The sequence below is a fragment of the Leucopleurus acutus genome (genome assembly GCF_964270905.1).
Source record: "Leucopleurus acutus genome assembly, chromosome: 4".
Classification (NCBI taxonomy): Eukaryota; Metazoa; Chordata; class Mammalia; order Artiodactyla; family Delphinidae; genus Leucopleurus; species Leucopleurus acutus.
In genome coordinates, this window is record NC_139146.1 from 1,351,979 (window position 1) to 1,364,149 (window position 12,171).

A 12,171-nucleotide genomic window follows, 5' to 3' on the forward strand; every position below is an offset into this window, starting at 1 on the left:
TTAAAAATTGTAACAACCACTCTTAATTTCAGGCCATATGAAAACAGGCCACAGGATGGATTTGGCCTATAGACCACTGTTTGTCAAACCCTGGACTGGGAGAAAGTACTTTCAATATATCTTACAAAGGACCCACATACAGAATATATAAACAATTCCTATAAGTAAAAAGAAAAAGCTGACATAAACTTTTAAATAGGCAAATTCTTTGAAAAATTGGATCACAAAAAGAATATATCCAAAATACCATCAAGCATATGAAAAGGTGCTCACTATTATTACTTATCAGGGAAATGCAAATTAACTCCACAATGGAATGCGACTACAGACCCACCAGGATAGCTAAAGTGAAAAAGACTGACAGTACTGTGCTGGTGAGGATGTAGCAAATGGGACTAGAAAATGTTATAACCAATTTGAAGGGCTATTTGGAAGCACCTACTATCGCTAAATATACGCATACCCTGTAACCCAGCAATTCCACTTCTGGATAGAAAACCAAGAGACAAGAGCTCTCTTATCCACCACAGGTTATAGTTACACCACATGAATAGTCGCAGCCACTGCGATCACAGTGCCCAACAATGGGAGAGGGTGTAAGGAAATTATGGCACCTTCTTACAATCGGTGCTACAAGCAGTTTTCATTGGCATGCACTTCTGCTACATGCAACCAAACTGGTGAATCCCACAGACAGAATGTGAGCAAAAGGAGCCAGAGCCAAAGAGCCCATGCTGTGTGGTTTACATGAAGCTCAGAATCACCAAGGACAGGGTCAGATGAATGGCTATCTGGGGGTACAGACTGGGAGGGGACAGGAAGGAGACTTCCGGGTGCTGGAAATATTCTATACCTCGATCTGGGTGGAGGTTACATGGATGTGTACATATATAAAAATACGTCAAGCTGTACACTTAAGATTTGTACCAAGCAGATGCAGGGAAGATGGCAGAGTAGGAGGCACCTGTGAGGTGAGACTCCATCTCCCACCTGGACAGCAACTGCAGGGGAAGAACTCTCTGATGTAACCGTCTGGGAACTCTGGAGTCTGCTGATGGCTTCCAGGGGAAGCCTTGGATGGTAAACCACAGTTCATTTTGGTCAGTTTCAGCTCTTGGTACCATAGAAGCTACCCACCTCACCTCCCCCAGACAGGAGGCCCGAGGCCAGGAGGCCATGCACCTGTTTCTGGAGCAGCCTGCCCACAGCCTGCAGGAACTGGTGGGGCAAAAAAGACCCTGTACAGATATTGGGGGCCTCTGCTCTGATCACTGATTGCTGCTTCTGATCACAGAGGTGCAGATGAACAGGCCATTGTTGTTGCACCTCCCCCATTATTGCAAGACCCTCCCCCTCCAGCTGAAGTGACTTGCAGGGGACTTAAAGGGCTAGTGCCTTTTTTAACCCCTCTGCATTTTTTGCTTTTTCTCCTTTGAAGCCAGATATTAAAGACAAGGACATTCAAAAATAACTTCACATACATGGGGAAAATTAGAAAGTGACCGTGCATGCCAAGGAAAAGGCTCAGAAAAGAACTGTGAAGACCTTAGGTTTATACTTTAGGTTGATCCTCAACACAGAGACAACCTACAGCAAATTAAAAAACCCAAGACAGTAAACAGAAACAATAACACACAGAACGAGCAAACTGTGGGAAAGGAGAGAATCTGATTTCCAGAGTTACCACATTATTAGATCCAAATGTCCAATGTTCAACAAAAATATCATAAGACAAACACAGAAACAGGAAAATATGGTGTATTCAAAGGAAAAAAAAAACCCAGAAACTATCACTGAAAAAAAAGACCTAATGGCAGATATATACCAGACACCTTTAAAACAACCATCTTAAAGATGCTCAAAGAACTAAAGAAAGGTGTGAAGAAAGTCAAGAAAACAATGTGTGAACAAAATAGAAATATTAATAAAGAGACAGAAAATGTAAAAAGAAACTAAAAAAGAAATTTTTGGAGCTTAAAAGTATGATAATTGAAATTAAAAAGTCACTTGAGGGTTCAAAGGGAGATTTGAGCAGGCAGAAGAAAGAATCAGTGAACTTGAAGAGAGAATAATGAAAATTATTGAGGCTGAGGAGCAGAAAGAAAAAAATATTGAAGAAAAGGGAACAGAGCTTAAGGGTCCTGTGGGATACCATCAAGCAGACCAATACACACACTGTGGAAGCCCCAGAAGGAGAAGAGAAAGAAAAGGATAGCAAGAATATTTGAAGATATAATAGCTGAAAACCCCTCAAAAATTTTTTTACATCTTTATTGGAGTATAACTGCTTTACAATGTTCTGTTAGTTTCTGCTGTATAACGAAGTGAATCAGCTATATGTATCCATATATCCCCCATGCCCTCCTTTTTTTAAATAAATTTAATTGTTTGTTTGTTTATTTATTTTTGGCTGTGTTGGGTCTTTGTTGCTGTGCGCAGGCTTTCTCTAGTTGTGCGAGTGGGGGCTACTCTTTGTTGTGGTGAACAGGATTCTAATCGTGGTGGCTTCTCTTGTTGCGGAGCACGGGCTCTAGGTGCACAGGCTTCAGTAGTTGTGGCTCACGGGCTCTAAAGTGCAGCCTCAGTAGTTGTGGTGCATGGGCTTAGTTGCTCTGTGGCATGTGGGATCTTCTCATACCAGGGCTTGAACCCGTGTCCCCTGCATTGGCAGGCGGATTCTTAACTACTGCGCCACCAGGGACGTGCCCTCCCTCTTGAGCCTCCCTCCCACCCTCCCTATCCCACCCTTCTAGGTGGTCACAAAGCACCAAGCTGACCTCCCTGTGCTATGCAGCTCCTTCCCACTAGCTACCTATTTCTTGCTGTGATTTATGTCATAGAGTGTTCTGCCTATGTTTTCTTCTAAGAGTTTTATAGTGTCTGGCCTTAATCCAGTTTGAATTTATTTTTGTGTATGGTATTAGGGAGTGTTCTAATTTCATTCTTTTACATGTAGCTGTCCAGTTTTCCCTGCACCACTTATTGAAGAGGCTCTCTTTTCCCCACTGTATATTCTTGCCTCCTTTGTCAAAGATAAGGTGACCATATGTGCGTGGGTTTATCTCTGGGCTTTCTATCCTGTTCCATTGATCTATATTTCTGTTTTTGTGCTAGTACCATACTGTCTTGATTACTGTAGCTTTGTAGTATAGTCTGAAGTCAGGGAGCCTGATTCTTCCAGCTCCGTTTTTCTTTCTCAAGATTGCTTTGGCTATTTGGAGTCTTCTGTGTTTCCATACAAATTGTAAAATTTTTTGTTCTAATTCTGTGAAAAATGCCCTTGGTAGTTTGATAGGGATTGCATTGAATCTGTAGATTGCTTTGGGTAGTAGAGTCATTTTCACAATGTTGATTCTTCCAATCCAAGAACATGTTATATCTCTCCATCTGTTTGTGTCATCTTTGATTTCTTTCATCAGTGTCTTATAATTTTCTGCATACAGGTCTTTTGTCTCCTTAGGTAGGTTTATTCCTAGGTATTTTATTCTTTTTGTTGCAATGGTAAATGGGAGTGTTTCCTTAATTTCTCTTTCAGAATTTTCATCATTAGTGTATAGGAATGCAAGAGATTTCTGTGCATTAATTTTTTATCCTGCTACTTTACAAAATCCATTGATTAGCTCTAGTAGTTTTCTGGTAGAATCTTTAGAAAACTAAAGATGAAAACTCCTCAAAGTTGATGAAATACATGAATACAAACATCAAAGAAGCTCAAAAACTTCAGGTAAGATGAACTCAAAGAGATGAACATGAATACATAATATAATCAAACTTTCAAAAGACAACGACAAAAGAGAATTTTGAAAGCAACGAGAGAAAAGTGTCATCACATACAAGGGATCCTCAGTAAGATTATCCTCAGATTTCTCATCAGAGACGTTGGAGGCCAGAAGACAGTAGGTTAATATATTCAAAGTGCTAAAAGAAAAAACTGTAAACCCAAAATCCTTATCTGGCAAAACTGTCCTCCAAGAGTGAGAGAGAAATTAAGACATTCCCAGATAAACAAAAGCTGAGGGAGATGTGAACACTACACCTGCCCTGGAAGAAAATGCTCAAAGAAGTCCTGCAAGGTGAAATGAAAGGACACTATACAGTAACCTAAAGCCAAATGAAGAAATAATGATCTCAATAAAGGTAAATACGTGAATTATAAAAGCCAGTATTATAACAATTTGTAACTATACTTTTTGTTTTCTATATGATTTAAGAAAAAAACAATTATGAGTATAAAAGCTAGTAGTACTGTAACTTTAGTTTGTGACTCCAAATCTTCCTTTCTACATAATTTTAAAAAATTATTAGTTTATATTTTGGGACCCACAATGTATAAAGATGTAATTTTGTGACATCAATAACTGGAAGTGGGGGGACAGAGCTGTAAAAGAGCACAGTTTTTGTATGTCATTGAAGTTAAGCTCATATAAATTCAAATTAGAGTGTTATAACTTTAGGGTGTTAGAGGTCATCCCCATGGTAACCACAAAGAAAAAACTATAGAATATATACAAAAGGAAATGAGAAAGGAATTTAAACATTTCTACAAGAAATCAACTAAACACAAAGGAAGAAAGTAATGCAGGAAATGAAGGACAAAAAAGCTATAAAGCATAAAGCAAACAAATAGCAAAATGATAGAAGTAAGTCCTTCCTTATCAGTAATTAATTAAATGTAAATGGATTAACTCTCCAATTGAAAGACAGAGATTGGCAGAATGGATAAAAAACCATGGTCCAACTATATGCTGTCTGCAAGAGACTCACTTTAAATTCAAAGAGACAAACAGGTTGAAATTGAAAGGATGGAAAAAGATATTCCAACCAAATATTAATGAAAACAGAGCAGGGATGGCTGTATTAATATCAGACAAAATAGAACTTAAATAAAAACACGTTACAAGAGACAAAGGATGACATTATATTTTCAATACAGCAAGAAGATATAATATAAGCATTTACATACCTAATGACAGACCATTAAAATATATGAAGAAAAACTAACAGAAATGAAGGGAGAAATGGATAGTTCTACAGTAATAGTTGGGGACTTGAATACCTCACTCATGATAATGGATAGAACAACCAAACAGAAGGTAAGTAAGGAAATAAGAACTTAAGCAATGATAAACCAACTAGAGCTAACAGACATGTACATAACACTCTACCCAACAATAACATGCACATGGGATATTCTTCTCAAGTGAACATGGGATGTTTTCCAAAATAGACTACATGTTAGGCCACTAATTAAGTCTCAAGAGATTTTAAAAGACAGATATCATAGAAAGTATCCTCTCTGACCACAGCAAGTTGAAGTTAGAAATCAATAACAAAAGGAAAACTAGAAAATTCACAAAATTGTATAAATTAAACAACACACTTTTAAACAACCAAAAGATCAAAGAAGAAATCAAAAGCAAATTTAGAAATTATTTAGAGATGAATGAAAAGAAAACCACAACATACCTGCATATGGGATGCAGCAAAAGCAGTGCTAAGGAGGAAATTTATAGCTATAAATGCTTATATTAAAAAACAAGAAAAATCTGAACTCAATAACCTCACTTCACAACTTAAGGAACTAGAAAAAGAACAGACTAAACCCAAAGATAGCAGAGGAAGGAAACAATAAACATGAGAGCAGACTTAAATGAAATCGAGAATATAAAAACAATAAAGAAAATCAATGAAACCAAAATTTGGTTCTTTGAAAAGATCAACAAAATTGACAAACCTTTAGCTAGCTAGACTAAGGAAAAAAGAAAAGGCTCAAATTACAAAAATCAGAAATTTAAGTGAAAAATATTATTATCAGGGAATTTCCTGGCAGTCCAGTGTTTAGGGCTCCGCACTTTCACTGCCAAGGGCCTGGGTTCAATCCCTGGTCAGGGAACTAATCCCACAAGCCTCACAGTGAGGCCAAAAAAAAAAAAAAAGAAATTACTATCAATTTTACAGAAATGAAAAGGATTATCAGAGAGAACTATGAACAACTGTACACCAGCAGAATGGATAACCTAGATGAAATAGGCAAATTCGTAGAAACATAAAACCTACCAAGACTAAATCATGGAGAAACAAAAAAAACTGAATAGACCTGTAACTAGCAAGGAGACTGAATCAGTAATCAAAAATCTCCCAACAAAGAAAAGCCCTGGATGCAATGGCTTCACTGGTGAATCCCAGCAAACATTTAAAGAAAGAAGTAGTCCAATCTTTCTGAAAATTTTTCAGAAAAACTGAAGAGAAGGAAACACTTCCCAACTCATTTTATAAGGCCAGCATTACCCTGACACCAAAGCCAGACAAACACACTACAAGACTACCTATCAGTATCCCTTATGAACACTGATGCAAAATTCCTCAACAAAATGCTAGCAAGCAGAATTCAGCAGTATATTTAAAGGATTATACACCATGACCAAGTGGAATTTGTTCCTGGAATGCAAGGATGGTTCAACATATGAAAATTAATCAATGTAATATGCCACATCAACAGAATGGATGGGGGAAAACACATGATCACCTTAAATGATGCAGAAAAAGCATTTGACAATATATAACACCCTTTTATGATAAAAACACTCAGAAAAACTAGAAATGGAACAAAACTACCTCCATATAGCAAAAGTCATTAATAAAAAACCCAGAGCAAGCATCACACTCAGTAGTAAAAGACTGAAAGCGTTTCCTCTAAGGCAAGGATGTTTGCTTTCACCACTTCTATTCAACGTGGTATGGAAGTTCTAGCCAGAGCAATTAGGTAAGACAGAGAAATAAAAGGCATCCAAATTGGAAAGGAAGGAATAAAATTATCCCTGTTTGCAGATGACATGATTTTATATGTACAAAACTCTAAAGATTCCACAAAAAAAAAACTGTTAGAACTTTCTGAACTCAGCAAAATAGCAGGATACAACATCAACACACAAAAATCAGTTTCATTTCTACACATGAACAATCTGAAATGGAAATTGCAAAAACAATTCCATTCACAATAGTATCAAAAAGAGTAAAATACTTAGGAATTAACTTAACCGAGGAGGTGAAAGACTTATATGATGAAAACTATAAAACATTGCTGAAAGAAATTCAAAAAGACATAAATAAATGGAAACACATCTCATGCTCCTGGATTGGAAGGCAATATATTAAGATGTCAGTACTAGTCAAAGTGACCTACAGATTCAATGCTATCCCTATCAAAATCCTAAAGACACTTTTTTTTCAGAAATAAAAAAAATCCATCCTAAAATTCATATGGAATCTTAAGGGACACCAAGTAGCCAAAACAATCTTGAAAAAGAAGAACGAAACTGCAGGACCCACACTTCCTGCTTTCAAAACTTACTACAAAACTACATAATAAAAAATAGTGTGGTATTGGCATTAGGACAGATATACAGACCAAGGGAATAAAATACTGAGCCCAGAAATAAACCCTTGCATATATAGTCAGATGATTCTGATAAGGGTGCCAAGACCATTCAGTGGAGAAAGGACAGTCTTTTCAATAAATGGTGCTGGGAAAACTGGATGTCCACATGCAGAAAAATGAAGCTGGACTCTTACCTAACACCATATACAAAAATTAACTCAAAATTCATCAAGGACCTAAATGTAAGACCTAAAATAATAAAACTCTTAGAAGAAGAGAGGAAAAACACGTCACAGCATTGGATTTGGCAATGACCTCTTGGATACACCACCAAAGGCACAGGTAATAAAAGAAAAAAATTTTAAATTGGACTTTATGAAAATTAAAAATTTTTGTGCATCAAAAGACAGTATCAACAGAGTAAAAAGGCAACCCATAGCATGGGAGAAAATATTTGAAATCATATTACCTTCATAAGGGATTAATATTCAAAATACAGACAGAACTCCTAAAACTCAACAGTAAGAAAAACCACCGAATTCAAAAATGGGCAAAGGACTTGAATAGACATTTTTTCCAAAGAAGACATAAAAATGGCCAACAAACACATTAAAAGATTCTCAGCGTCACTAATCATTAGTGAAATGCAAATCGAAACTACAATGAGATACCACCTCATACACGTTAGGATGGCTACTATCAGAAAACAGTAAGGGTTAGCAAGGATATAGAAAAAATTGGAACCCTTGTGCACTGTTGGTGGGAATGTAAAATGGTACAGGGGCTGTGGAAAAAGTAGGGTAGTTCCTCAAAAAATTAAAAACAGAATTCCCACAAGATTTAGCAATTCACTTCAGGTTATATGTTCAAAAGAACTGAAAGCAGGATATCAAAGAGATATTTGTATACCCATCTTCATAGCCCGTATTCACAATAGCTAAAATACGGAAGCAACCTAGGTTGCATCCAACAACAGATGAACAGATAATCAAAATGTGGTATATACATACGATGGAGTATTTTTTTAAAAAAATATTTATTTCTTTGGCTGCATCGGGTCTTCGTTGCAGCGCACGGGATCTTCGCTGCAGCGCGCGGGCTTCTCGCTAGCCATGGCATGGGGTTTTTCTCTCTTTAGTTGTGGCTCGGGTTCCAGAGCCCATGGGCTTTGTAGTTTGCAGGGTGCAGGCTCTCTCGTTGAGGCGCGCGAGCTCAGTAGTTGTGGCTCACAGGCTTAGTTGCCCTGTGGCACGTGGGATCTTTGTTCTCTGACCAGGGATTGAACCCACGTCCCCTGCATTAGAGGGCGGATTCTTTACCACTGGACCGCCGGGGAAGTCCCTACAATGGAGTATTATTCAGCCTCAAAAGGGAAGGAAATTCTGCAATATGCTACAACATGGATGAACCTTGAGGACACGATGCTAAGTGAAATGAGCTGGTCACAAAAAGACAAATACTGTCTGATTCCACTTATATGAAGCACTTAGAGTAGTCAGAATCATAGAGACAGAAAGAAGAGTGGTGCTTGCCAGAAGCTGCAGGGGTATGGGGGGGAGAATGGGGAGTTATTGTTTAGTAGGTATAGAGTCTTAGTTTTATGAGATGAAAACATTTATGGAGATGGATGGTGGTGATGGCTGCACAACAACATGAATGTACTTAATACCACTGAACTGTGTAGTTACAAATGGTTATGATGATAAATTTTATGTGAAGTGCACTTTATCACAATAAATTTTAAAAGATTTGCACTATTGTGTATAATTTCTTTCTCAATAAAAAAATTACATAAAAAGAAAAAATCAGTTGCAGGTTTATAAACCTAAGTGTGAAGGCTAATGAAAATAGCTTCAAACATAACACATGAGAGTATTTCATGAGCTTGAAGTAAGGAAAGCTTTCTTAAACAAGATGCAAAAAGCACTAACCATAAAGAAAAAGATAGATAAATTGTGCACTACATTAAAAATTAAGAACTTCTGTTGGTCAAAAGACCCCATTAGGAGAATAAAAAGGTAAGACAGAGAGGGCAAAGGTATATGTAACCGGCTTGTAACCAGAATATATATCAAGATGTCCTAAAAATCAGAAAGCGATAGACAAAAACCTCAATATAAAAATGGGTAAAGGGTTTCCCTGGTGGTGCACTGGTTGAGAGTCCGCCTCCCGATGCAGGGGACACGGGTTCGTGTCCCGGTCTGGGAAGATCCCACGTGCCGCGGAGCGGCTGGGCCCGTGGGCCATGGCCGCTGAGGCTGCGCGTCCAGAGCCTGTGCTCCGCAACGGGAGAGGCCACAACAGTGAGAGGCCTGTGTACCGCAAAAAAAAAAAAAAGGTAAAAATTTTGAGCAGATCCTTTACCAAAGAGAAACTCCTAATAGCCAACAATGAAGTAAAAGCTATTCAACCTCCTCAGTAATCAGGACAATAGAAACCAACATCATAACAAGATACCATTACGTCCTCACCAAAATGGCTCTACTAAGAGGCCGGTGGACCCGTGCGAGGGAGGATGCGCAAAGACAGAACCCCGTGTGCAATTCTGGCAGCTGTGACTTTGGAAAGCAATTTGGTGTTGTCTGATAAAGCTGCACTAGCAGCCCACCCTGCCTTGTACCCTAAGAAGCATGTGCCCATGGGCCCAGGAGATGTGCTCAGGGGTGCAGCACAGTTTGTAATGCCTGCAAACTGGAAATGACCCTGATGCCATCAACAGTGGGATGGAGTCCTTCAACGGAGGACAAGGCACAAAAGGACATGGACTAGAAGCTGAGACACAGGGGCTGAGTGAGAGAGGTCAGACACCACCGCTAACTTACAGTTCCTTCAAAAGAAGAGACGACTATATCACTTAGGTTTTGAAGTGGAAAACTGTAAAGAAACCCAACAATGTTACGACTATAAAAGTCAGGACGGGGGTTGCTTTTGGCAGCAGGAAGAGGGTTCTGATAGGGCAGGGCAAGCAGGGCTTCTGGAAATTCTCTGCTTTGACCTAAGTGATGGTTATACCGGAGTTTCCTTTAAAATAACTTAAGTGGAACTTTTAATGCATCTTTTTTATGCATCTTTATGCATCGCTCTGTATTTTTTATTTTTCACAGTTAGAAAACTTTGATTTTGCTTCTTTAAAGAATCCAAGAAACGTCACCAACTACAAGGGGCAATGTCCTTGCAAGAACCTAAGTTTGGAGAAGGTCAGTGGGTATCCATTAAACCATGCACACATCCACATGGAGAGTACCCAGGTGTGACGCTTGTTTCAATCCTTTCAAAGCGTGGTACTCCGCTGCAGGAGTCAGAGATAGGAGGAACAGTGCCAACATCAGTCTGGGACAAGCAAGGAAGGGAAGAAAAGGAAAGTCACCCGAGAACTGCCATCAGAAAGGAGAGAGCTAACACATGCAAACAGTCTGACAGACGAATGTACCCCAAGAAGTGCTGAAGTCCTCTTCATCTCTTCCTTGTTCACCTGAATGCTGTGGCTTTCCATCACTGTGATTCAAAACCAAAGCAGATAAAAATCTGTACTGTAGCAACAAATCATTTCTGAGAAAGACTGCAGTGCCAGGAGCAAGCCTCATCCCCCGATGAGGACCAAGATGACAGTGTGAGCTCGGCAGCGTCCATGAGGGTCAGTACTGGAGCCCAGCAATGGTGGCAGTGGGCATGGGGACACTCTGGATGGAGAGTCACCCCCGGCCGCTCAGCTGCCATGCTGGGCGAGGCTCTGCTCTCCCAGGTGCCCAGCAGGACAGGGCGGGTCAGGGGCTAAGAGCAAAGGCAGAGCAGAGCCTGCAACAGTGCTTGCAGGGGGTTCTCACGAAGCAGAAGGGTCCATCACACCAGGACCAGGACAAGTGCTGACCTGGAAAACATCCAGACAGGCCTCCTCCCCCCACCACTGCTCTCAGGGCTGTGGGAGTCCGGCAGGACACCTGCAGAACAGGCAGTACAGAAGCGATACCACGTGACCCAGATGTTAGAACCTTAGAGTCCTTCTAGCCCAAGAGGTGATGCGGTCCAATCCCTCTTGTTAGAGAAAGGGAAAGTTAAGGGCTCACTACCTCTTCGGTGCCCATATGATGAACTGCCCACCCCAAACTAAGTCAAGAGAAAACAATCTTCCCAAAAGGTACAAAGAACTCTCTAGAAGGATGACTGGGCATCATCTTTAGGGTACCTTACCGGCCAAAATTGGTATCAGAGGAAGCTCCAAAGTACAAAACAGTTGCCATAAACCATAAACCTGTTTCATAGGAAGAAATGACATCAGTGTTACTTTTAAACTATTATTCCTACCTGCGTTTGCTGAACAGCGTACTTAATTTCATTGAGCAACTCCTCTGGTGGGCATGGTTGGTTCCCCTATCCTTCTTCCTAATAAAATCCCTATTTTTGTCAAGTATCCTATTTTATTACCAAGCCCTAGTAGAGATATTCAGAAATACCTGGTAGGACAAGTCCCACTCCCAATTTTCTTTAATCTTTCTTATTTTTAAGTGTGGTTTAGGTACTTGTGGACTTTTAGTCTCCCATTTTAATTTCAAAATAGGTTTTCTGGGCTTCCCTGGTGGCGCAGTGGTTGAGAGTCCACCTTCTGATGCAGGGGACGCGGGTTCGTGCCCCGGTCTGGGAAGATCCCACATGCCGCGGAGCAGCTGGGCCCGTGAGCCATGGCCACTGAGCCTGCGCGTCCAGAGCCTGTGCTCCGCAACGGGAGAGGCCACAAATGTGAGAGGCCCGCGTACAAAAAAAAAAAAAAAACAAAAAAAACAAAATAGGTTTTCTGA

The 12,171-nt window shown here is 39.8% G+C and overlaps 1 protein-coding gene across 1 annotated transcript in view; it reads right to left on the minus strand.

Moving 5' to 3' along the window:
* Positions 1–12,171, minus strand: part of POLN (DNA polymerase nu) — a gene marked incomplete at its 3' end in the record, with an annotated part of 169,996 nt that overhangs the window by 103,813 nt on the left and 54,012 nt on the right. Inside the window, 2 exon segments of the mRNA XM_082838350.1 lie at positions 10,809–10,873; positions 11,567–11,627. Coding sequence (XP_082694476.1) covers positions 10,809–10,873; positions 11,567–11,627 — 126 coding nt within the window.